Source organism: Clupea harengus, chromosome 21 (genome assembly GCF_900700415.2).
Source record: "Clupea harengus chromosome 21, Ch_v2.0.2, whole genome shotgun sequence".
Taxonomy (NCBI): domain Eukaryota; kingdom Metazoa; phylum Chordata; class Actinopteri; order Clupeiformes; family Clupeidae; genus Clupea; species Clupea harengus.
The window spans coordinates 17,950,656-17,977,065 of record NC_045172.1 but is presented as its reverse complement, the minus strand read 5'-3'; the positions used below and the strand labels follow the sequence as shown (position 1 = coordinate 17,977,065).

Sequence of the window (26,410 nt, the reverse complement as noted above, 5' to 3'; positions counted from 1 at the left end):
GGCATATATGCATGATATATAAGGCTACATGATACACAGATGGTATATGCATTATACATACAAGATTTATAGTGGATACAAATGGAGAGAGCCAGGATTAAAAGTAGTGGTTAACAAACAGCTTAGTGGGGATGCAATGTGTTCATAATACCAGCAGGCAAATATAATGGTCATACAACATACTGAAGGTTGTAATGTACTCATAGGGTTTCTATGAATAGAATGAGTGGATGATTGTGATCAGATTAGCAGGGAAAATGGGTAGTTTGGCTGGGAATCCAAATTTATGTGTGGTCCATTGTAGGCAATGTGTAGTAGAACTTTGGACATGATTGACAGGTGGGAATGGGCAGCAGGGGACAGCAACACCTTGCAGTGGAGAGTATAAAGAGAGAGGAAGAGAGAAGTTATAATGAGAGAATAGAATTAGGTACTCTAATAGCATAAAACGTGGAGGTGGAGAGTGTCGCCAGCTTTAAATTCCTGGGTGTCCACATCTCCGAGGACCTCTCTTGTACCCTCAACACCTCAACCATAGTCAAGAAGGCTCACCAGTGTCTCTTCTTCCTGAAGAAGGCCTATTTGTCTTCTCAGATTCTGGTGAACTTCTACCGCTGCACCATTGAGAGCATCCTCACCAACTGCATCACAGTCTGGTCTGGCAGCTGCTCTGTTGCGGACTGCAAAACACTCCAGAGGGTAGTGAAAACTGCCCAACGCATCACTGGTTCCCCACTCCCCACCATCGAGGCTGTCCAGCGCAAAAGATGTCTGCGGAAGGCGCGCAGCATCGAGAAGGACAGCTCCCATCCCAACCACAGACTGTTTGCCCTCCTCCCCTCAGGGAGGCGCTACAGGGCCCTCCGTTCCCGGACCAGCAGGCTCAGGAACAGCTTCTTCCCTGCGGCTGTCACCCTGTTGAACTCTGCACCACGGTGATAGCCCCCCCTGGCTACCCCCTCACACTCCTTCCTACAGTGACTGTATTCCCCCCTCTACCCTGGCCTGACTGCCACACACCTACCTTCAGCCACTGTACATTTGCACTAAATTGTTCATTGTATATATCTATTTATTTTAAATTTAAAATATCCATATTCATCGTACTTATATCTTATCATGTCTCGTACCTCATTTACAACTTTATAACTTCTACTGCCACCTTCACCTGTACTTTACATATATCTACATATATCACATCTGCACTAATCACCATTATTGCTGCTCATGTTCTTATGCTCATACCACTTATATCGTATGTCATACTGTATATACCCTATTTATCTATATTTATATTATAATTTGCACATACTCTGCACTCTTCTGCTTTGCACTTCTGGTTAGATGCTAACTGCATTTCGTTGCCTCAGTACTTGTACTCTGTGCAATGACAATAAAGTTGAATCTAATCTAATCTAATCTAAAATAAAACACAGACAAAATGATAACATACAGTAACTCCAGACACAAAGGGAAGAGTTGGATCACATTATTTCAGAATAGAACATTATGAATGAAAACGGTCTTAACTCATATGGCATTCGCTCCTGCAGTACGTGGAAGCTTTGCTACCCCAACACCTCACAACATTTTGTAGCCTAGCAACATGATGTAGCACACACATGGTTATTTAAATACATTGTAAAATACTGTGTAAAATACATTGTAACAGTATTTTATGTTACAAGTCTCTCCTAAAAAAGCTTATTTCATTGAAGACTAGACTAGACTTCATGATTCACCAGCAGAGGAACTTCACACTGGATGCACAAAATACTGGTTACTTTTCCATCTTGGAGGATTAACAAGGTTACACATTCTCCAAGTAACCGACAGAGTCTGTATCTCCAACTACAGAGTGGTCGATTACAAAAGTAAGATTGCTACAAAGAGCTAGCATTAATACTTATATCAGGCTGCCTTTCATGTACTGACAACAACAAATGCAATGGGACCACAAAGGCACCAATGTCCAAAAAATTAATATTGTACCGTGCAATGCCACTCATTTTTGCTACTAATAGATTACTGCAAGGTGCAATAGCCGTTAGACTGTCATGTTGCTCAGTCATGCTTAACTGAAATGGCCCAAATCATATCTTAAATTACTTAAGCACAAAGAACTGTCACAAAATGTGTGGTTGCTGTTGGTATCATATATATTTTAAAACATATAGAAATAATAAAATGTTATCATTCAAATGTGTAAATAGACAAAATAAATGTGAAAAGTCTATTTCTCCCTGAAGACTGCCGGTCACATGCCCTTGAACTGTTGCATGATAGACAGCAAGTGCTCGCTGCGTTTTTGGATGTTGCTCTGCTCTTCTTTGAGTTTCTCTTGCTCGTGCAACACTTCTTCCTAAACCAACCATTGAGAGAAGACATGAATGTTGGTTACTGTGCATTTCAGTTGATACTTTAACACTGAAAAAAAATTTGATAAAAAAAATCAAATGTATCAATTTTTTATTTACAAAGTCAAATAAGATTTAAAAAGTGTTATAACTTTGATTTTGTTGCATCCAGAACTTTCTCAATGAAGTACTGGAGAGTCATAATTTTTTATAGGTCTTTCCTGCAACGGCGACCTTAAGCCATGTTACATAGCGTGATCAGTTTGAAAATGAATCTCTGAATTATCTGTTTTTTTCTTGCAAAAATATAATGAAGGATATAACATGCAGTTGGTATATCTCCTGACCTGAAACACATAATTGGTTGTGTGTGTGTGTACGCTTGTTGTTATTTCAGGCTTACGCACTCGCAGTTTACAGAGCTCCTTCCTCTCCTTGTCATTTTCCTCTGCTCGAGCTCGCAGCCATGCCTCATTCTGGGCCCGGTGTTTATCCAGCATTTCCTGAAGCCCCTGCCCAAACAGATCCCCAACAGAACCTTTTCCAGTCACTCAGCATCACATACCTGCCCTGCTCATACATTTTTTTTTAAATCGTCAAAAATAATTAATAACCAATTTATCTAATCTAATACATTTGAGGACATTTAAATTAGGCCTACGTATGAAAACCCATTTTTAGGTACAGTGCAATTTGGGTTTTAAGATGTTGATACACATTTTGTGTGACACTTCCTTTTCATACATGTTTATGCTGGAATTCCAAACTCCACCATACTGTAGGCTAAAAGAATTACAGCAGTAACTGCAGGTTGTGAAGTTCCTGCCGCTTCTTCCTGTTCTTCAAATTTCAAATTGAAAATATAAATAATAAATAATCCCGTGACCAGTAACCAGCTTTCAAAATAATTTGTAACTCTGGTAGGTGATAAAGAAATGATACACACTGACACACCTGTTCCTGTTTTTGGTGCTGGATCCTGTAGGCCTCCTTTTCATATTGAAGGGCCTCTGCAGCCTGAGCAACCTCAGCCTTTTCTCTAGAAATGGTGGGAAAAAATGTATATTTAACTGGTCAGTTGAGAAAGCTGCTGAGATAACAGCATGCATCCATCCGTCATCCTTCTTTACATTGCAGAAATGATTCATATTACTAATTAGCACTATTGTGCTATGGGACACAGATGACAAAACGCAGCAGACTCCCTCATCATCTCAGGGTGCAATCAAAGATCATAGGCTGAGCAGGTATTATAATCTGTGGCTCTGTCTCAAACCGAGCACTTGTGCACTTCGAATACTGACTTTCAGTGCTTAGGGCGTTCACACTGACAGAACCAGCAGAATTCAGGGCAATGAAGTACCCGGATGGCGAACTGCAAACGGTAAAAAAATACAGTGTAAAACGATGGACACTACTCGCCCTAAACGGGCGCCATCTTGGCTACGTAGCGGAAGAGGAGGAGCCCTTCGGCAGCTTTTCAGTTGGGAAAGTTGGCTGACTGACGCCTCGCAAATCACTTCAACCATTATTGCTGGTTACATTAACTGTGTTATCTGATAGAACAATGTCTATTTCTCGGTAACTTTAAAAAATCTAAGCGAGAAAACGGCAAAAGATACAAAACACGGCCGTCAGCGGCGTTTGGCCCGCCATCTTTGTTTAAAATCTCCAGTTGGCCTGGAGGAAGCTGGCGCACAGATTTTTGGGTAAAAGGCTTGCACATTTGAGTCTGTCAGTGTTCCATTTGAGACAACACTAATCAGCGACAGAACGCACTACAGATGTAAGTGCACTGTATTGCAGTGCACTGTATTGCAGTGTACTTCGCAAAGGGCGAGGTTTGAGACAGAGCCAGTGTGTCTGATAAAATAGTCTGGTCTCAAGTCAGCCCATTACTACAGTGGAAGGGGAACTTGACCCAAAAGGTGATTGAATTATCTAGGAATGGAAGCTGGGTTGAGCAAGAGACAGAGATAATTAATCCGGGGCAGAAAGAGCAGAGTTATTTGTAAACAGGATTATTTGTTATCAGTGAAGAGTAACAGGCATTCAGCTGATTCCTTAGAGGTCAAACAGGGGTCGAGTAGAGTTAAACTGGCGGTGTAATGCCCAAAGAGTTCAGGCTCTGGGATGGATCACAGTGGATCTGCACCAGATCAATGCAGTGTTCGTTTGAGAATGAACAAACCCTGCGTCCTGTTTGCACACCAAAGTTATATGAAGTACACACTGAACTAATCATGACAAATTTGTCCTAAAACGCCTTGCAGCGATTGTGCAGGAGTCGGCTGCGCTGGCAGGAGTCAAGCAGGATATGTGCATAATCCCCAAAGGATGCAGACATATAAGGATTGCCTGACCAGGACTACACAAATAAGAAAGAGAGGACGCTCTGATCTTGTCTAAGATCCAGTCAATTTGATCCTATCTTTATAACGACGTCAGAGGACCACTGGCTGAGAGTCAGGGCATGAGCCAACAGGCTGTTACTTGCTGCAGTGGTGGCTGCACTGATCCTTAAAGAGTGGGTTGAAAAACAATCTGCAGGAATCCCTATGTGTGTCAGGCTGTGCCTTTGTCAGAGGCGTATGTAGGGTTTGATGGAGATACTATAGATAAACACCAAGAGAAGTTACTGGCATAAGGCTGATCAATTTATAACAGTCTACTGACATAAACCCAAAGCCACTCCTTAAACTGATCATTTTTGCACTGTATAATAAAATCTGTGTGAATCTGTGTGAAGTCACTGCATCCTAATAACAGGTATGCTAATGTAAACATGATAAATGTAGTGTGATAAGTGAATTAGGAGAGAAACTCAACATGGCAGGTGCTGAGTTTAAGAATAATTATTGGAAAGGCGGCAATCAGGTGCGGCTAGTTTCTGCTTCATGGTACCTTTGATCAGATATTGGAAAAGACTGTGCTATCCGCACCTTTCGGTCGCCCTTTTTGTAGAAGAAATATGTACCTACCAGATCAACTTGAATGGCTCTACTTTCCAGCACAGGGCATAGCATAGGAGACCGAGTGATCAGATCAGAGATGGGGATGGGGGTAAAGTCTGAGCAAGAGTGTGTTGGACACAAACTTTATGAGCAGTAGAAAACAAGAATGATCTTGTAACAGAAGCTGATAAATTTATGTTCAGAGATAAACCATGCCCTGAAACGCTTTGCAGGGATAGAGCAGGAGTCACTGCACAGGCAGGAGTCAAGCACTGACAGGCTCATAATATCATTATAAGTGTCTGACAACATGGAAAGGACCCCTACAGCGATATACCTGTGTCTGTTTACCTCAATAACTGTAAAGAAACAGTAGAAAATGTTTCCACAGTCAATAGATCACCTTTCTCTTCTTCCAGTCCAGGCTGAAAGAACTAATGACTGTAGAAACTGTGCTGTGGGAAGTGTGGGAAGGGATCTGACTATCTGCATTCCTCACAGAAAGGAAAGGTTGGAATGTGTACTTTGGACAGACAGAAAGAGTACCTCTTCCACAACCGTCTTTTAGCTGTTGCTGCTTTATACCCTTGCTTCTTCCAACACTGATAACGATTTATTTTTAAAATAAACTCTGTAAATCGAATATTGATATATACTTATGTATATATCGAAATATTCACCTCAAGACTCTCACCTTGCCTGGTCCTATTTAAGATTCAGACATCCTAAACATGAATACAGGCATTATAAGAATATAAGCAAATCTTATGTTTTCCTACCCTGCCACTGGCTCTTGTTCCTGAAATGACTGTTCTGTTTTAGTTTATGCTGAATCACAGAACAGTACCTGTTCAGTTTTTGGACCTCCTCATCCAACATGGCAAATGCTTTGTGGATCATATCCAGTGCCTCATCACGAATCGCAGTGTGTCCTGTGAGCTAGATATGGATTTTGTGTAGGAGGTAACCGAAATAATGGAAAGGTATACATAAAGGATAATGGATTTTCACATTTTAAATCTAAAGGTTGGTCCACCTAGTTTTTACTTTTTACAGACTGATTCTTTTTTTTTGTATGTTTCATATGTACCTCTGTAACATCACTTCTCTCATAAGTCAGGCTTATTGATGATTTACTCAGTTCGTACTTCACGTTAGGAACCTTTGTTGCAGCAAACCTGTGATAGAAAAAGAAAACACCCAGTAAACGAAACTGTAGATGCAATTTGAATAAGAGACAGAACCTCCCACATGAAACTGAAGTCGGTAACGGAAACCTACATTTAGTTCCGTTTAGAAATTACAAGCCACAGCTGGGCATATCAACCAGAATGATCTAATTTAAAGAAATTATTTATTCAAAGAAATATGGACTTTTAAATCCTAAATGACTTCTTTCTCCAACACAAGCTCCACTGCACTTTAAGCATTTAATTCAGGAGGAAATTAGATGTCTCAGACACAGCATAGCTCTCACCCATTACTAACTCCTTGGAGGCCAAATTCAGAGAGGATCTCTTTCATCACTGTGACAAAGATAAACAGACCCGTCATTAGCTATAGATGTCCAAACCCACACCACATCTGTGTGTAGTACTAGAGCCTTACATCTACTGTGTAGATATCTTCACGGCAAATCACACTAAAATATACTGCCTATGTGTGAAGTGACTAAAGCCATAAACACACTAGACAAAATAAAAAGCCTCCATTCGGAAACACACGCGGTATGGGATGTTGTAGACAGAGGAGTGAAAAACATAGGATTAGTATTTGTCTATTTTTGCTAGTTTGTTGCACAGGTTAACATGGTTGCTTGCCTTCATTTGATAACATATTTTTAACATATAAACCCATTTGCCCTGTGGTGATGAATGATATTTTCTCCAATTAAAATCTCTGTTCTCATATGTTAAAATTGGACAGTGTTAAAGCATTAGTTCTGCATAAGCTAGGCTCTGATCATAATCAATTTTATGAAATACAGAAAGTATATATACTGTGTATGGACAGGGGAAATACCTGGTTGTCTTTCCGATGGGTTGATTAATTTCATCACTTTCAAGTCATTGAATTCATGTTCCTCATTTTTGCCGCCAAACACATACATCTGCAGAAACAACAGGAAGAAGATACAGACTTGAATCATTCAAGAGATGTAGGTAATACTTAAAAAAAAGTGTTATTTGAGGAGGGAGTGAAACGCTATCTATTATTTATTTTTAAACTGTTCTAATACTACTTCCTTACACTACACAACCATTGGCATGCACACACGTACGTGGCTGTGCAAGATGAAAGTCACATGGTTAAATCGCCTAGCAGGGGGAAACCCTACGTAGAGAGGGACCTTCCACTTCATCTTTGCTTCAGCCAGAAGGGATTGTTTGGATTACACAGATATATTAAAAGCAGCCAAAGATAGAAATGCCATTAGTGAGGGCAAATTTACAATCTTTACATTTAGTGAAATGCAAATCACATTGAACATTGAAAGGTGAACCATACGAGATGGGGTGTTGTATTTCTATATAATTACCTATGCTTAATTTGTAGAGTTCATTTGATGTGGTAACTGCTCCATCTGGGCTCACGATCTTACCACCAAACAAATAGATATCCTCGGATGAAAGGATATGAAGCATTACATTACAGTGTTACCAATCAAAACCACCTGCATTTGTTAGACGTGCATGACTCCAAATACCAACAGAAAACATCTGTATACTACAAAAAAGTAGGACCTACCTTTTGCATTAACTTACTTACATTAGTATTTCTCCTTAATGTTAAAACAAATAAAACTACATATTTCACTTCAAACCTTGTGCGCGCAACCTGTTATCTTTTGCTTGATGAAGACCAAGGTTCTGCAAGTCTCGGGGGCTGTTTGTCAAAGTGCCACAGGGGAGCATCTTAAATAGTGTTTGGTGCCTTACCTTATCTCGGTGGGCGGTGAGGGTCTGGCCAGCGTGGGACACTGGAGAGTCCCCTCTCACCTCCCACTGATGCCACTCCAGCGAGCCTGAGAGACAACATTCACATTTTAGCAATGGAATCCTGCCCATTGACTCATTGGCGTACACCATTCCATCTTTTCAGTGAGATGTAAAGTTTAAAATGTGGTACAATGCATGTAGTTCAAAAAGAAGGGACTTTAGATTATTTGATTCTATTGATATTGGTCGTCTCACAGACAGCATTGTTCAATATCACAAAAGGGAGAACATTTTTAAAGATTATTATTATTAAAAGCAATTCAGTTTGGAATGCGGATCTGCCTGTTAGTTATAAGAGGACATGACTTGGAAACTGTGTAAAAGCAGTTTAAAGATGCAGTGTGTAGGATTTAGCGGCATCTAGTGGTGAGTGTGCAGATTGCAACCAACTCCCTCACTCGTTTCTTTCCAAGCATGTAGGAGAATGTCAGTAGCTACTTCCAAACCGATGTCATTGTTAATGTCTGCATCGAGTAGCCATAATATTTCAAGTGATGAAGTAATTTTAGATAGATATTTAGAAATATGTTAGTTGTCGGCTGACATGTCCAAAGCTTTTTTGTTTAACATTACACTTTTGTTGGCAATAGTTTTCAGCAGCTGTGGGCTGATGTTGGTCACGTCACAGAGTATTTTGGGTCCAAATAACAAAGATAAATTCTAGTTTAGGCACATTCAGGTAAAATTACAATCCTGGTAGCAATTATATATGTCAACATTGACACAGGGTTGTGTTGGTTATGCCCATGGCCATGTTCTATTAAAAGCTGACAAACAACAAATCACATTTAGATTGGCAGGCTTAATTACCTGTCCAGCAGGTAAACCTTTGGCGTCACTCTGAAAACATTTGTTCTTCATGTTTTCAGTTCTTTGACAATGAGGATTCATGCCCCCTTGCTTTTTCTTGTGCTAAGTATGATCTTCCATTTGTCAGAATTTGGGTTCTCAAACTTCTCACAACACAAAATGGTTTGCCAGCACGAGCAACCACTGATTACTCTTCTTCTTTTCCCTTTGCCTCCCAACCAGCACCACCAAATTCAAGCTGCCACTTTAGCATAAAAAAGGAGAAAGGCTCTTTCTAGAGCTATTGTTGTCCCCCTAAATCCTATGCACTGCACCTTCATCGGAAAAGTGATGCAGAGTGAAATTGATGCAGTGGACAGAAAACAAACTTGCTGTTCAATTCCGTCTCCATCCCCAGTATTTACCTGTGCTGAGAACATAGATGTCTTTGTAATAGCATTCATCCTCCCCACATCCACCGTACAAGAAAATCTGCTCACCAACTGCAGCTAGAGTGTGGTTATATCTACAAAGGAAGGAAATGTCATCATCAAGGTTATATGGGACAAATCTCAGGAGTTTTCAGAGAAGAAGAGAGAGCTTTAGCCAGCCAAGATCCTTGGAACAGTAAAGCCAGAGACAGTGCCAAACAAAGAAAGAGTTACAATGGGAAACAGATGTCCCTTAGATTCATTTTCGCATGAGGTCACCTCTTGACTGTTTCTTGCTGCCAACAAAGCATAGCAGCAATTTGACCACACAGCCCCAACTAAGCTTGTGAAAATAAACTGCGAGCCATATGACTGTAAGTTTGAGGAGTTTTAAGAGTGTTCTGTTTCTAGAGGGTCTGTGTTTTTTTGTAGGCCTACCACAGACATTCAAATCCAATTCCATGTTCTATTCATGTTTCTTCTTCCAGCTCACGCACACACAATAATCTTTAGTTTTTTGAATGGAGGTCTGGCTTTTGTGGTGGGGCATCCTATTTCTGTTTTAAAATCTTTGTGCTCCCCACTTCCCTGCACCCAAGCATTGGACAATTATAGTTGCTTTTCCACTGCAGGAACTTGGGGTACTTCTCTGGTGGCGCGAACGTTTACAGGAATGGCCCCCCTAATCGACCCTTTGACCTTTCTGCAGGAACTACGGACCTAAAATTGACGTAGCCTTATATTTCACTCTTCGATCGCAACATCAGTTCTGAGCACGAGATAATAATGATATATTTTCCCAGCGGCAGCACCAACATTAGATTATAAAACCAGAGATTTTCTAGATAACATTAGGATTACCTCAAGGTCGAGTTGACAGTTGAATTTTTGCCATAAAGTTGCTAACTCTCAATTAAATGTCTTCCAGGCAGCTGCAGTGGAAAACTGCCTTATGTTGCTTTTACAAATGTATATTGACAACAAAGCTTACTCTGTGGTAAAGCCTTTCCTTTACATGAACCACTGCATTTAAGTAACTGTCTGTAACTGTGTGAAATCGAACAATGTGGTTAGCTATGTGAGGGACAACGCTGAAACTATAAAGAGAAAATGTCAGCTTTTTAGCAAACAATTTAGCAAATGGCACACAAAGGCAGTGATCCAGTGAAAACAATCATCTGGAATAGTGAATGGACAGAGAAAGCACTTTGGAATCCTGTATACACGGAGACCCACAGCTGACTAACAGCACACAGTTTAAAAGTTGCCTTGTTAAGAATGCGCGTTTAAGTGCATTACCTAGGAGACGGTATGTTCCCTGTTGTCCTCACAGGTGTCCAAAGCATTGAAACTAAAATCAAAGTGGTAAACATTTTTGTCAAATTGCACCAACAGTGTGTTAACACTCAGTATTCATACAGTGAAGTAGTTTACTGTGATGACAGACCAACCTGTGTTGAACATCATCAGGTGGTCTATTGGAACCCCATCGAGAAGGCCACCATATATATAGATGTTGTCTCCCACGGCGACAGAGCTGTGGTTGAGAGTCCTCAGAGGCACACCACCTATGGAGAGCTTCTCCCATGCCAGTGAGACTGAGCAGAAAAGGTTAAAGGACCGTACAAAACATAAGGAACTGAAATAAAACAGTTTTTCTCCACAAATAATATTGCTCTTTTAGTTATTATTGATAAGTGATTCCTTCGCCAAGGAGGTTGTGTTTACGCTGTTAGTCTGTTTGCTGATATTTGTTTCTCAGCAGGATTACGCAAAAAAACTACCAATCATTTTCAATAAACTTGGTAGAGGGGTGTAGCAAGGAAAAACCCGTTCAATTTCAGAGTGGATATGAATCATGGCTGTTATTTTCACTGTCGCTAACATTGCAAGATGTTGGCCTTGGCTGAGATCTGCGCTCTCCAAGTGCCCTTCTAGTATTAACCATGGCAATGCCTAGATTTTCAGGGCTTTGTCTTTCAGGCTGATTGTTTTGAATATGTATTTGTAAATACACAAACATTTTAATGCAAAAATCTGAAAATAATGTCCCAACTTTGACTTGTACAATTTGACAACTTGTCCAAAATCTCCGCATTGCTGTCCTTCACCAACTTACTAATATCAAAGCGATAGACCCCTGGGAGGCACTCTGTAGCCTCAGGACTGGATGAGCCTCCGAACAGGTACACCTGGCCTTTAACCAAACTGCAAGTAGAGCATTTTATTTTTTACGTATTGTTTATTGATCCAAGACAGTCAGCGCAAGACAATCAACAGAAAAGAGTTATAGTTACATTAACATCCATTACAAACACAGCAAAAGGAAAACTCCTCAGCACACACATCCATACATATAACACAAAAGGAAAACATTGACCAAAAACAAAAAACAAAGACAAAAAAGACAAACATTTGTTTTTAGTAGAGCATTATTCATCCTCATACCACGAGGGAAGGAAAAGCTGAAGCTGAGTTCCTTTGCATAGAAATGTTAGAGTGGACCACTATTATTACTGTCAACAGTTTGTCAGTGAACTGCTACTGAGTCCAAAATGATTTGTCTGAATTGTGAATGCCAACTGTCTTACTTACCAAAGGCTATGTCCTTCCCTGGCTGAAGGTACTGCACCGCTTTGGGGCAAAGCTTCCCATGTTACATATGTGAGTGAGACTACAACAGAGGTCAGGTGGGTTTATCATGAAATGTCAGCATGAATCAGTGAGTTGAAATATGATTTCATGTACATTAAATGTTGAAATAGTTGAAACCAGTATACCTGTTAGCATGTGAAAATCTCTCAGGTATGTTGGATTGGTCTCCTGTTGATAAAGTAAACTAATATTATAGGATATTTAGAAAACTGATATTATGAGTTCAAGACATGGTGGTTCATCACTGGTGGATTTTCCATTGACACCCTTGATGGAACTGGATATTGTTGTTTTCCTGTTGTGTCAAATATGAACTGCAAGTGCTTAATATGACTCGGATTATTTTACTCTGTAACCCATGTAATAAACACCAGCTGAAATAAACTCCAAAATCCTGGCTGCGTCTACTTGGTCATTCTTCAAGTTTGGTGTGCTTATTTCACCCTCATGGATTTCATGGTGCAACACATTTGACAAGTGGCCTGTTTACTTTGGCTTTCAGCGCACACACACACACTCTCTCTCACACACAAACTCACACAAACACACACACACACATACACCAAAGTCTTATTAAAGCTTACACTCTATTCCACATATACAGTAGAGCAAACATTTACTGGCAGTGAAGGATTTATTATGTTGAAATACCTTACTTTGGAAAGATATAATCTGAGCCAACATAATTCTTAAAAATAACTGCAATGTAAATAAAACGTACTAATTATTAAAGCAATAATGACATTTATTAATATACATGTATATTAATAAAGTTGTAAATATCTTAGGATTTCAAAGTCTTTACAATGTACCATCTCTGTGCCAGGTTACCTAAAAGTGGGAAAGGTTGCTAATGGCTAATTACCTAATTGGTATTAGCACTGGGAATAGGACACTGTGCTTCCTGCTTATGGAATTAAAGTGCTTCTGGCTGTGAACTGCAGCCGCACATCCATAGGTCAACTGAACAAGAAATTACCCCATGGCTGTTATAAAGTATAGGGTGAATGTGTACAGGTTTTATTTTATTTGTGTCTAATCACTTCGTTTGTTTGTGACATATTTTATAAAAAATAATCATAGTCTTGTTATTATTATTATTATTATTGGTTTTACTTCAAAATAATACTTAGAATTGTTTTGTTTATTTAATTACATTATGCTGATTGCTTAATTTTTTGTGATTGTTGTTTTTACTCTTTTTTAACAGATGTTTTGTAAGTCGCTTTGGACAAAAGCGTCTGGTTAATACCTTAACTATAACTATAACTATAAATGGAGGAATGGTTTAATAATTCAGTAACTATGAAGTCAGCCAAAACTTTCTGAAACAATTGTTGTTTCTTACCTCATTACTGACTGAGGTGGCTCCACCAAACAAAAAGGCTATGTCGCCAGCCATAGCAAGTGCATGTCCATACCTGATGATGAGGAAAAACACAGTGTAGACACAATGGTTGTAGCTTATCCAAACCGCTTTGTTTCCATATACTGAATTAGTAGCACTACAACATGAGATACCAGTCATACCGTTTCCATGGTTTGGCATTCCAGCACATACACAGTCTGTAAAGAGATCCTTTACCTGGGGCTTGGAGTCTCTCCTCTGATCTCTTTGTCCAGCCAGTGGCCGCTTGCCAAAGCCATTTGAATGTCTCGAATCTCACCAGGATTCTTTTACCTCTAATGTTGTCTCATAGGAGGAGGAAAAATACAAATTATTTGCCAAGATAAAAACACGGTATTTGTCAACAGACTACTCTTTTTCTTTAGAGAAGAGCACTTTCTCCCATGGGAACCTGATAAAGTGCAAACACTTGTTGCCTAGTGATGATAAACAAACCCACAGGTGAAGGTACCACTGCAGTCATTAGTCTACTACTGTGAAGACATCGTTTGTGCTGTGAAGGCTCTGTTTGTGGTCTCTGTTTGAATGCAGTACAGACTGCAGTAGTTTGGATGATATGTTGAGTCTTTTTTTTAATTTTTTTTATTTTCTGTGTTATGGTATGTTCTTGCATGTAAACCCACATTGATTATGACAGCACTCTTGTTCTCTTTTTTATATTAAATATTTGTATTGCCATTACACCATACCCCTAGCCTGTTATAACCGGACCCACATTCACAAACGGAGCTGGGAGCATTAGGCGGGCAGAACCACGCTACCATACCCCCCCACCCCAAACGAATTTCATGGTGCCTAGTGTATAGGCAAATGAAAGGTATCCCTTTGTTGTTGCATTTGGTAATAATCCGAATCATGACCAATCTTTTGCAACATCGGCCTGTAGGCTACCTAAGGGTGTAGGGTGGAAGACATTGCATTGAACAGTGTGAAATTGACATGCATTACTTCAGTCTGACTGGGAGTAACTATTCCTTCTCAAAGTACTGTGAAAATAAATGAGCTTGGTTTTTTAACACTCAGTTTAGTTGTCCTCAGAGACCCCATAGAGAAAGATTGCAGAATAAATAATACAAATCCTGGGAAATGTGTGTTGCACCTAACAACCAACTCTTTTAATATTTCTTAGTCGAATCCAAAATGAGAATATCGCATAATCGAAAGAATTCAGGCGTGATTCACCTGAGTCAACCCAAGAATAAAGCTATTTCGTGCCACGTGATTTCCGGTCGCCAGTAGGAAGATCGGTGGATACTGATTCAAGATCAGTCCAATAATTTCACTTCGACGCATTTTATGTCACTAAATGACGCTTAACTGATTTAGGATCAGCCAATGCCTGTATTTTGACTGAATGCACCGGAGTGAGCTGCGAAAGCATCCAAGGCTAGTGTAGACGTAGACGGATTTCATTTCCCCTGGTCTGTATTGAAGTTGCTAGCTACAAACTGTATTGTTGGCTTTACAAACATTTTCAATAATTTTAGCCAACTGGGCTAAATCCGAAGGCAACCTGGAGGAAGCGGGAGATCCGAAGATATGCACTCAGCATGGATTTTATGTAATTCCAACAGGATATGAAGAGATGGCTGTAGAGAAAGAACAGAAGGGGACCAGTCGTGTTATATTGGTCAAGAAAATAATAATGCGGGATGGGAAAGCGGTAAGCATTACTTACAATTCGATCAATTTATAATATGGCTAATTTATAATAATTTGTATACTGGCTGTTGGCGTCGTTGATGTTATCGCTAGTTACTTCCATAATCTTATTGCTCTCCCTTGATTACCTTAGCTAATGGCTTCTTCCTTATCTCATACAGACGATACATTAGTATCATTAATGGTAACATTAGGCCTACAATTTGACAGATGTCCAGTATTGTATGAGGAATGTCGACGTAAATGTCGTGATGTCGCTCGTTAGCTAAGCTGCATACCGGTATTTATTTTGACTGAAAGCAGCCTTGGCCCGCAGCTATCGAAAGGCCTGACAGGTGAACTACGGTGAGCTACTGATTGTCTGCGGACTAGCGCTGTTGTTCAAGGTTTATAAAGGTATTTAGATAAATGACTAACGTTAACTTCACAACATTTGGATTAGCTCATCGCTAGTGCATAGTGATGAGCCTGCTACACTCTCAGTGGCTAGGTTATTACATAACTGAGTAAGGCAAACAGGCTTCCAGGCCGTTGAGCACAATCTGTTCGCATGGAGACTCCATCAGCATCACTTATTCATGTAGCACAGTCGCTAACGTTATATTATAAACTTTAAACAGTGTTTCCTTGTGGACATCCCTTCGCTGAAATTATTTACTGTAAAGAAGGTGGTAACGTTTGAAATTAAATAAACCAAATCAAAGGAGCTAACAGTGATGGTATATGTTCCGCCCTCGAAATATGCCACCAAGGCCTCGGTATTTCATTTATTAGATCATTACAACCCCATTCCACTCAGTTTGATTTATTAAGCCTTCTGTGTACAGTTTTGAAGATTGGGCATTGTACACGGTACAAGTATTCTCTGAAACAAATATTTCTAATTTATACTCACTGATTCACAGAGACAGAAGTGGGAGAGAGGTATAGTGTTTGCGTATTGTTTTATGGTTCCCTGTTTATGGTTCCCATATAATCCAGTTGGGGTCGCAGAAATGTTCCTCACTGCACTGCATAAATAGTAGTCTAATAAACCAGTTGCTCAAGACAAAACAACACCTAGTGCTATGGTGTTTTTTGAGTAGGTGTGAGGCATTTTTGTGCATATATATATATATATATATATATATATATATACACCTAAAATGAAGAAATTAATCTGTAGAACATCTGTAATGAAATTGTGTACCTTTTAAAAAAAACAGTTGGTTGACGTTGTGATGTCTTCATTTTAGGCACAAGCAGGCTTTGGGAAAGCCAGTGTTGCCCATGCTGTGGTGGTCATCTTCCTGGAGTTCTTCGCCTGGGGACTGCTCACTGTACCCATGCTGACGGTAAGTCCTGCGTGGGCCTTCCATCTCTGTGTAATTTACATCCTAAGGTTTGTAATCCATTAATGTTGAGACCATGCTTTGATTGGCTTTTTGATTGGCAATTAATCTTCAGATCATTGACAGGGCAGAAAAGATTTTTTTCTGCAATACCGTACAGTAGATGTAGGAATGTTATTTTGCACATGGAAATACATTTAGTGATTTATACACTAGAGAACTACTTGTACAAATTGTACAAATGTCTGTTGTAAGTATGTCTTGTATCGCTGAAAGGGGGAAAAAAAGTACAAATAGGTTTTATTTTGCCTCTGAGTTGTTCTGATCCCATGAAAATTGAATCTGACGTGATTGCGTTTGTCATACAGTTATTTTTGAGTTACCAGTATGTTGACAGTTCCTGTGTCGAGCCCGCCAAAATTTCTAATGGAAAAACTCAAGGGACATCTAATGATGTGTTTTAGTGAGACTTCCTTCACTCAAATACAGAGTTCTAAATGCATGTGTTTTTTTTCTAAATGCAAAGGTCTGCAGCTGTGAATCTGTGTAATATTTTGTGTTGCAGGTTTTGCGGGAGACATTTCCGCAGCACACCTTTCTGATGAATGGTCTCATTCAGGGAGTAAAGGTGAGATTGGGGGTTTGACTGACGTTCATCCTGGTTTGTCTGACATTTGACTCCGTGTGTGAGTGACTCACAGCTCCCTATGTTTTGAGGAAATGGATTCCTACTCGACTCCAGCTTTGTGTAAACACCCCAATTCATCTCCGTATTTGTGTCTGAATGATGCCTTGCTGCATCTGTAGTATTCTAAGCGCTCTGAGCTTTTGCGGTAGTGACTCTCTCCTCTCCCATTGGAAATGTTTGCTGGATTAGTCCTGTTTGAGCGGTGTGAATCATTCTCTTCCCATCTGATGTGCTTTGGACATTTTGTCTTTGTGAAGCTGTGAGTAAATGGTTCTCTGCTCGGTGTGTGTGTGTGTGTGTGTGTGTGTGTGTGTGTGTGTGTGTGTGTGTGTGTGTGTGTGTGTGTGTGTGTGTGTGTGTGTGTGTGTGTGTGTGTGTGTGTGTGTGTGTGTGTGTGTATGTGTTTGTGTTGTCCCTCATCAGTTCTGCAGTGATGGCTAGTGTTGACTTGTCTCTATGTCATTATTAATCCCTTGAGTTGAACCCCTCTCCTCTCTCCTCGGCACAGGGTCTTCTGTCCTTCATGTGTGCGCCGCTGATCGGTGCTCTGTCAGACGTGTGGGGGCGGAAGTCCTTCCTGCTTTTGACGGTGTTTTTCACCTGCGCTCCTATCCCCCTCATGAGGCTCAGTCCATGGTAAGCATGACCTGCCTCTCTGTCAGCAGCCAGCTCTGTCTTTGTTTGTGTGGGTCACTCACTCAACCATGAGTATATGCATACCGGGGAAGCAACCTTGCTTACATAACACCCTCACCTAATGTGACCTTCAGTAATGAGTATGTTTTGTTATGTTATGAGTGTGTGCTTCCTGGGGCAAAGGAACCCATGACCTTGGGGCTAAAAACCTATGACCTTGATGCTCTAGCAGTTGAGCTTTAGGAACATTTTGTCTGTCGCTCTGGTAGCTCACCTGGTCAACCAATTGTAAGGTCATAAGTTTAGTTTCTCAAGAACAAATGGACCATAGAGATGTGGGTTATTTCTTAAAGTCTGTACTTTAACCATGAAAGCTGTCCTCCAGACTGATTTAAAGCTTAATGTGTGCTGTTAGCCTGGGTTTGATGCGTAGGTACAGTGCTTGATTTGATGGGGCTGTGTTTGACTTACCTATCCAGGTGGTACTTTGCCATGATCTCTGTGTCGGGGGCTTTCGCTGTCACCTTCTCAGTCATCTTTGCGTACGTCGCTGATGTCACAGAGGAGCGGGAGAGAAGTACAGCCTATGGACTGGTAAGGAGTTTATAAACTGAGCTAAAACCGTTTGCTACCATTTATGGCTATATGGCTATAATCGATGTATTTACCTAATGTACTGTATGTATTTAGTTGGTTGTATGTTGTTAATTTTTTGACCTTCAGGGAAGTTTGTTAGTTGTACACAAATGATTAGTATTAGTATCATCATAGATATAGTGTTTAGTATCATCATAAAGTCCTAAAACGTTGTTGGTCCTGCTCATCAGGTTTCGGCCACGTTTGCCGCCAGCTTGGTGACCAGCCCGGCAATTGGCGCGTATCTGTCGGCGCGGTACGGTGACAACCTGGTGGTGCTGGTGGCCACGCTCGTCGCCCTGGCGGATATCTGCTTCATCATGCTGGCCGTGCCCGAGTCGCTCCCTGAGAAGATGCGCCTCAACACCTGGGGAGCGCCCATCTCCTGGGAGCAGGCCGACCCTTTCGCTGTACGTTACTCGCTGGTCTCTCTTACACAGTTTAGTTTAACATGGCTGTCGGTGGCAAGGCTGCCCTACGTGACATTCACTCATCACAAGTTCATGTTATAGCAAACCAGGGTAAAGGAATAACCTTAGGAACATCTTTTTGAAACTTGCTGCTTTCATTTAGGAGGTGCAAGTACAGAGTCAATAGCTAACTGTTGTCATGTATACATACATACAGATATGCATATCTCAATGTCTCTTTGTATAATAAAGTATGTTAAATAGAATGATATAGTTATCAATTCAGTTAAATTTTATTTTTATAGCACCAGAACAATACAATTGTCTCAAGGCGCTTTACAGAGCCCACAGCCTGGATCCCTTACAGCAAGCACAATGGCAACAGGGGCAAGGAAAAACTCCCTGTTAATCAGGAAGGAACCTTAAGCAGAACCACGGCAGGCATTATCAGGCCCTCTGTGATTTTGTATGTCCTTAGAGCTGTTTCTTAGTAATACGCTTGTCTATGTTTTGTTGACTCTGCAGTCTTTGAGGAAGGTGGGCAAGGACACCACTGTTCTCCTGATCTGCATCACTGTGTTCCTGTCCTACCTGCCAGAGGCGGGACAGTACTCCAGCTTCTTCCTCTACCTGAGACAGGTCAGCTTTGCTTTGCTGGGCGGAATATTAATTGTTTTTGTGCGTGTGCGTGTGTGTGTGTTGATGTGGGGTTTAAAAGATTTATAAATCAAAATTTTACAGGTTTGACCTCTTTCAAACTGAGATTCTAAAAGATAATCAATTCCGTGAATCTGATCTCTGTTGTCTGTGGTGACCGCTCATGAGGCCTGGATAGCTGTCTTATATTTGTTTTGACTGATATATAGTCTCCCCATGTATAGACGGAAAACCTTATACAAGAAGTCATACACAAAATGAGAAAAGATGAGAAAAGATAATACAGTAAGTCAGTTCTCTGTTTGTCATCCTCAGTGATAAGTAATGAGGCATGAAGTTAAGCCAGGACAGTTGGTGCGCTACGAGGGCTGCGGCGGCTGCTTTAAAGTTTACTGGCGGTGGTTTAGACGGCAGCCCTGAATGCCATCCAGCCTTGCGACAGATGAGTTTGCTGCAGGGCTGCTGTCTGCTTAGACGCACCCAGGGGCAGTTGAGAGGAAGGGGGAGAGAGAGAGAGATATGAGTGGAGAGTGTGTGTGGAGGGCGGTGTGTGTCTGAATGTCCCTCAGGTGAGTTAATCTCACATGATGCCGGGGGGAAATTATTCAGTGAGATGATGTCAATGTATGCTGTGGAAAAGGGCTGAATATTTCATGGTTTGTGTCTGTGTGGAGGAGATATTTTTGTTCTGCTGTAAGAGTGCTGTTTTTTTTTTTTCTTTTCTTGTTGTCTCTTGCTTCCCCCCCACTACCTCTTTCCCTCAGTCTCACTCCATCTCTCACTCACTCACTCTCTCTCTTTCCCTCAGTCTCACTCCATCTCTCACTCACTCACTCTCTCTCGTTCTACCTCACACTTTTTCCATCGCCCTCATGCCTTCTGTCTCTCTCTACGTCTCTCTTTCTCTCCCTCCCCTTCACCCACTATGCCCCCCCCCCCCCCTTCTCTCTCACTTGACTGAGCCTGATGATATTCACTCCACTCTCTTATGTCACTGCGGAGGTGATTTGGGGTTTGATGGGGCAGGGAGAGGGTAATGCAGTGTTTCTGTCTCTGTCCCACTCACATCATCACTCTTCCCTCTCCCTACCTTTCCTCCGCAGGTCATAAACTTCACCCCCACGACGATAGCTGTGTTCATTGGAGTGGTGGGCATCCTATCTATTGTGGCGCAGGTATTTATAATGGAGAACACCCCCCCCCCCCCCTCTTTCAGTACATGCAACGAACTTTAAAGTTGTTATTCCAAGAAAATGACAAAACTACCTGAAATATGCCTCTGAGAAGTATACGTACTTGTGTTTCACACCTTCGTTATCGTATTCATTATTTTCTGTAAATTGGGCTTTAGTTTAGAACAGTGAAATGTTCTCATTTTATACAAAATAATTGATATTAAAAGATTTATATCTACCCACAGACTGACACAGACCACTACAAGTGTGAAATATGCACAGCACAGCGCAAAGACAGTGCTATTATGAATCATTCATACATAAATCTTTACTAAAATACTAACCATGCCAGTAATTGTGATGAAAGAAATAGTAGGCGTAGTAGCTGCGTTGTCCAGTAGCAGTAATGGCACTAGTAGTAATGGCATTGAGCGTGTATGTGGTTGTGATGCGTGGTGGTTTGCAGTAATGGCATTGAGCGTGTATGTGGTTGTGATGCGTGGTGATTTGGGCCTCTGGTAGACTCTGGTGCTGACGCTGCTGATGAGAACCATTGGGAATAAGAACACGGTGTTGCTAGGCCTCGGCTTCCAGACTCTACAGCTGGCCTGGTACGGCTTTGGCTCTGATCCCTGGTGAGTGTTTGTTTGTTTCAACTTCAGTGTGTGTGTGTGTGTGTGTGTGTGTGTGTGTGTGTGTGTGTGTGTGTGTGTGTGTGTGTGTGTGTGTGTGTGTGTGTGTGTGTGTGTGTGTGTGTGTGTGTGTGTGTGTGAGAGAGATGTGTGTCTGCCTATCTGTCTGTTAACTGTAAGACCGGGTGAGTGTGTGTGTGTGTATGCCTTTTTGTTTTTTTTAAATGTGTACATCTATGCTGTGAGGCATTGCATCTGTGTGTGTGTGTGTGTATAACCTCTCTCCCCTTGTGCTGGGTAGGATGATATGGGCAGCGGGGGCTGTCGCAGCCATGTCCAGCATCACCTTCCCCGCAGTGAGTGCTCTGCTGTCCCGCAGTGCCGACCCTGACAAGCAAGGTGAGCCACCGTGTGCTCTGTGTGCTCTCTTCTCCACCCGCCCCCCATGTCCCTCACTTCTTTCCCTCTTTCTATCTCCTTTCTATCACCCTCTTCTCTCTCCTGTCTTTTATTCACCTATTCCCTTCATTAACTCCTCTCTCTCTCTCTCTCTCTCTCTCCATCTCCCCTCTGCCCCTCAGGCCTGGCACAGGGCATGATCACTGGCATCAGAGGACTGTGTAACGGCCTGGGTCCCGCGCTCTACGGCCTCATCTTCTTCATGTTTAACGTGGAGCTGAATGGGCTGGCGCCCATCGAGCATGACTACCCCATCGCCCCGCTCGCCCCCCCTGAGGTAGGGGTCCGCCGCTGCTGAGAGCTAAAAACACATTTGCAGCTACTTTTGGAAGAAGAGATTTGATCAGCTTCATTGAGATTCTGAACCAGCCACCTAGCAGATGCTAGTATTTCCCAGCATTGTGAAAGACAATGGAAGGTTATCAATTAGCAAGGCTTTTGCTCTGGAGGTATTGAGCCTGTGACTTTGGTGTAACAGTGATGGAGCTGTTATGGTACAGTGCTGCATTTTTTGCGTTGTAGTTACTTAGTTAGGAGGCCAAATTTTCTGGTGTTTTTTTTTTTTTTACATTGAGTAAAATAACAAATACAAATAAGTATTCTGTGGTTCATGCAACTAATAGAACAAGCTTGAAACACCACAACTGTACTGGTGTAGTGTACTAATGAACACATATTTCAGATAACTCTCTGATAACGAGTCGGATATCAATATGATTAAATAGGAACTTTTTCCTCCACTAGTGCTTTAATCTTGAATGAATATCCCCTGCTTCACTGTCTTGTGTCTGTACTCACGTGCGTGTCTGGTGTTCCTCACCCCCGCAGAGGAGCATAATCCCCGGGCCGCCCTTCCTGCTGGGCGCGTGCACGGTGGTGGTGGCCTTCCTGGTGGCCCTCTTCATCCCCGAGCGCAGCGCCGAGGCCGAGGTGGCCATGTGCCACACGCGCAAGCCCAGCTCCAGCTCCTGTGGCAGCGGCGAGCTGCCCGATGCCCACATCAACACGCCGCTGCCGGGCAGCGAGGACGACCTCGACTTCCAGCCCCTGCTGCAGGACAGCACAGTGTGACGCCCCCCTCTGTGACCTTATGATCCAAACAGGTTGTGTGAGGAGGGCCATGCCTTTTTTTGTTGTGGGACTATTTCCTCTTCTTGATGAAAGGAAGAGGGGACAGGACCAATTTTGCCACACACTTGAAGTACCAGTAGTCATCAGTCACAACATACCCCTCGCACACATACATATACACACACAGAGAAGTTATTCTCTGTGTGGTTTTGACGTGTTGTTACTTCTGTTTTGTTGACGTTAGGAAGGATGTTGTGAGAACATGATGGTCAAGGACTTTCCTTCCTCTTTGTTGTTCCAAGAGTTTAAACTCTTAAGACATCATGAGAGTTGGCTTGAGGGCTGGTTCCAAATGCAGCTGATTTCCAGACAGACAACTATCCTGCTGTTTTGCATATATTACTGTGGGACTGTGTGTTTTTAAGTAGCCATTACAGGAGAAGGGTCTGTGGATTGGAATGTGCTGGTGTTCCCCCGGGGCGTCTGTAGAATTTAACCGCATATGAATGAACACATCTTGAGGTTCTGTTACATATCTAATAAGGTGTCCAAAATGTTATGTGTTTTTTTCGATGTCAAAAGTCAGTCAAAGTAGGCGTTTTGCACAAGTGTGGTGAGATGAGTTGGACCTTGATGGTGCCGTTAATGTATGCATCTGTGTTTTATGTCTAAGCTGTAGGTACAAATCTTAGTGGAGACATAGATGCTTAACTTGACCATGGGGAGATTCAGGAAAAATATCTAATACCATTTATATGGTAGTTGGAAACTGACTATGTGATCCTCTGGCAGAAGAGGACAATTTTAGAGAGAAGAGGTTACCTTTGGCCACACAGACGTGAGCACAGGGGCTGGTGATTTAGACATGTACAGTATGTTTACATGTTTAAGTTCTATGCAGTACTGTTTATTGTGATGTTACTTTCTATAGAACTTTGTTAATTTTTCGGAACTATATGTTGCTGTAAATAATATTTATATACCGCCCGCATGTAACGTAAGTTCGTATTATGTTCTTGACAATAGTAGCGTTCTGACCTTTTACTTTCTATTCTATTGATAATTCTATTAATATTTTTACTCTTTTTTTTTTTTTGTCTCCTTTTGAGTAAAAAGGACTTGTTTTATATACTTTTATTGAAAGCATTTTTTGGGGTTTCTGGTACTTACTGCAAAAGTAGGGGTCTTTTAACCAAAAAGCATCTTCACATCTTAAGTGAATGTGAGAGAGTGCTTCACCAGCTACCTCAGGTTTGGAGGGTGTTATCTGAGTGTGACTACGATGTGCTTGCATAGCCATGGTCCATCTCCCTCTCTCTCTGGTATCAGACAAGAAAAGGGATCACTAACTGAAAAGAGCTTGATCAGACAGATCCACATTGTACATATAGAGGATATCATTTATTTTGACTGGTCCAGCAGAAATTTGCCAGATGTTTATAGTAAGTAGTTAATGCAGTATATTTGCGCCTACCGATTAGGGTAAGGAAGCATTCCCCGTCAGTGTTGTGTGTCTCAGAAATTTCAAAATTCTCTGGTTGCTCCTGTATGCAGTGTTTCATGGCTGGGTACGGATCTGTGAATGAGTGCGTGTGCGTGTGTGTGTTTGTTTGTGTGTCTTGAGTTTTAGTGGGATATAATGCTCACCTTGCTATTCATGAATGTTTTATCTAAACGTTCACACTTTTTACACGCACACACACACACACACACACACACACACACACACACACACACACACAAACAAACAAGTACAGACAAACCAGTGGAACACTACTCGCACGCATGCACACACGCACACACAACACACACCACACACACTACACACACCACGCACACACACAATATGCTCAGTTGGGCAGGGCCGTACTTGAAAATGTGCCCAGTTTGGCCTTGGGCAAGTGGCTTGCGATAAGAAATCACTATACCTGCAGTCCCCTGTCCTGTTCCATACTCTGATGCCACTAAGGCAGTTCTCCACCGTTAATGATTGCAGTTTGTGTGTGTATGTGTGTGTGTTTGTGTGTGTATGTTTGTGTGTATGTGTATGTTTGTTTGTGTGTTTGTGTGAGAGAGAGAGAGAGTGCGACAGAGAGAGAAGGAGAGCCTGTGTGTGTATATTCTTCACAGCCTGTAACTCTTAAAGGCAAGATATATTATAAGGCCAGTGTAAATAAATGCAAGGCTCAAGTAGATTGTACTGTATTGAAGATGTCTATGACAAATGACTTGAGAAAGAAGTGTTTCTTGACAGCTATATTTTTTGAGGACATGACACCTGTGGGTGTTTTGTCGGAATAGTGTTTTCCATGTGCAATGGCGAGGCAGATGTTCATAAACGTGACCATACAGAGAGAGCCAATGCGGGTGATTGTCACCTTTAAATGTGTTTAAAAGTGTTTTCAGCATCTGTTGAAGTCGTGGTTTTTCATTTTGCACCTTTTACATTTTTAGGTCATAACAGATGTGCCTAAAGTATGACTGTCCCTCGTTTTTGTCACCAAATAGGAGAGGGGAAAAAATTCAAAACACTGGGTACAGGGAGCAGCTGTGGTTGCTCTGCAATGACACCGCATTTAATATGTACATGGGTTATGTATTTATAATAAACTTGTCCTGTCTGTCAATCTTGTAAAGAGCTGAAATTACTAATAAAAGAACAGCCAATAGAACGATTGTCTTCTGTTTTCTTCTGACTTTCTGCAGTACCACTGTTTGACCACTGTGTGGAGATGTGGGTCTGTTTTTTTTCCTCCCTCAGTGAATAGAGACGTGAAGTATTCAAAAAGATGGCATGGATGGGTAAGCTTTACCCTAAAGGCTTACTGCCACATCAACTGCATGTGTCCAAATGGCAACCATTAGTAAGATTATTAGGTCATTTAACAAGGAAGCAGGAAAAACAAACAAACTAAGTGGCGGTTAATGTCATCCCTGCAGGAAGAGGCTGACAGACCTGACATACAGTGTTAACTGAGGTGTGTCCACTGGCAGCCGAAGCATTAGACATGTGAAGAACACAATATCCGAAGGGAAAGAGAAAAGTAAAGAGAAAATCACGAGAGAGAATTACCGCAGTGCAATGAAGTGAGGAAATGGAGAGGGTCTAGAATGGTAAACAGTTTTCTTCAGAAACAGGACGCTTTTTGGACAGATGGACGGTTGCACAAGCAAAGAGCGTCTGAGTGCATCTGTGTGTATGTGATCGATGGATGAATGGATGGCAGACGGATGTTGAAGAGGAAATGTGTTTCTTCCAGGCTAATGCAGTATGAAGTCACAGTCTGAAAGGAACTGGACCAAAACAAAAAGCAAAACCTTATGTGCTTAAAGAGGAGACACAACAAACACAGATAGGCTGTGGTTACCAGCACAGCATCTGTGAGGAAGTGTACGTCAGACATCTGTACTGTTTATTTGATTTTCTCTAAGAATGGAGTATCTTACAGCCCTGTATGCA

The 26,410-nt window shown here is 41.5% G+C and overlaps 2 protein-coding genes and 2 long non-coding RNA genes across 5 annotated transcripts; 1 reads left to right on the top strand and 3 right to left on the bottom strand.

Moving 5' to 3' along the window:
• Positions 1–1,372: 1,372 nt before the first annotated feature.
• zmp:0000001301 lies at positions 1,373–7,675 on the bottom strand. 2 transcript variants are annotated; one of them, XM_031558708.1, is made up of 8 exons: positions 7,593–7,675; positions 7,334–7,421; positions 6,789–6,837; positions 6,402–6,489; positions 6,159–6,250; positions 3,312–3,396; positions 2,765–2,869; positions 1,373–2,362 (listed from the first exon to the last, which is right to left on the bottom strand). In XM_031558708.1, exons 1-8 carry the CDS (start codon positions 7,671–7,673, stop codon positions 2,258–2,260), a joined length of 693 nt encoding a protein of 230 aa, XP_031414568.1. In that variant the 5' UTR covers positions 7,674–7,675; the 3' UTR covers positions 1,373–2,257. The 2 variants fall into 2 exon arrangements, with proteins under 2 accessions (XP_031414568.1, XP_031414569.1); XM_031558709.1 differs by having other exon boundaries at positions 7,562–7,635.
• Positions 7,676–7,850: 175 nt separating this feature from the next.
• LOC105911800 lies at positions 7,851–9,706 on the bottom strand. Its single transcript, XR_006151496.1, has 3 exons — positions 9,525–9,706; positions 8,251–8,336; positions 7,851–7,932 (listed from the first exon to the last, which is right to left on the bottom strand). It is a non-coding gene; the product is annotated as an uncharacterized LOC105911800 (long non-coding RNA).
• A 2,425-nt stretch (positions 9,707–12,131) lies between these two features.
• LOC122128596 lies at positions 12,132–13,774 on the bottom strand. Its single transcript, XR_006151474.1, has 3 exons — positions 13,534–13,774; positions 12,311–12,353; positions 12,132–12,204 (listed from the first exon to the last, which is right to left on the bottom strand). It is a non-coding gene; the product is annotated as an uncharacterized LOC122128596 (long non-coding RNA).
• A 1,068-nt stretch (positions 13,775–14,842) lies between these two features.
• Positions 14,843–25,622, top strand: mfsd14ba (major facilitator superfamily domain containing 14Ba). The gene is made up of 12 exons (XM_031558735.2): positions 14,843–15,256; positions 16,491–16,589; positions 17,152–17,214; positions 17,783–17,910; positions 18,390–18,504; positions 18,738–18,956; positions 19,482–19,595; positions 20,717–20,788; positions 21,311–21,423; positions 21,722–21,819; positions 22,002–22,156; positions 22,708–25,622. Exons 1-12 carry the CDS (start codon positions 15,179–15,181, stop codon positions 22,948–22,950), a joined length of 1,497 nt encoding a protein of 498 aa, XP_031414595.1. The 5' UTR covers positions 14,843–15,178; the 3' UTR covers positions 22,951–25,622.
• The last annotated feature ends 788 nt before the right edge of the window (positions 25,623–26,410 follow it).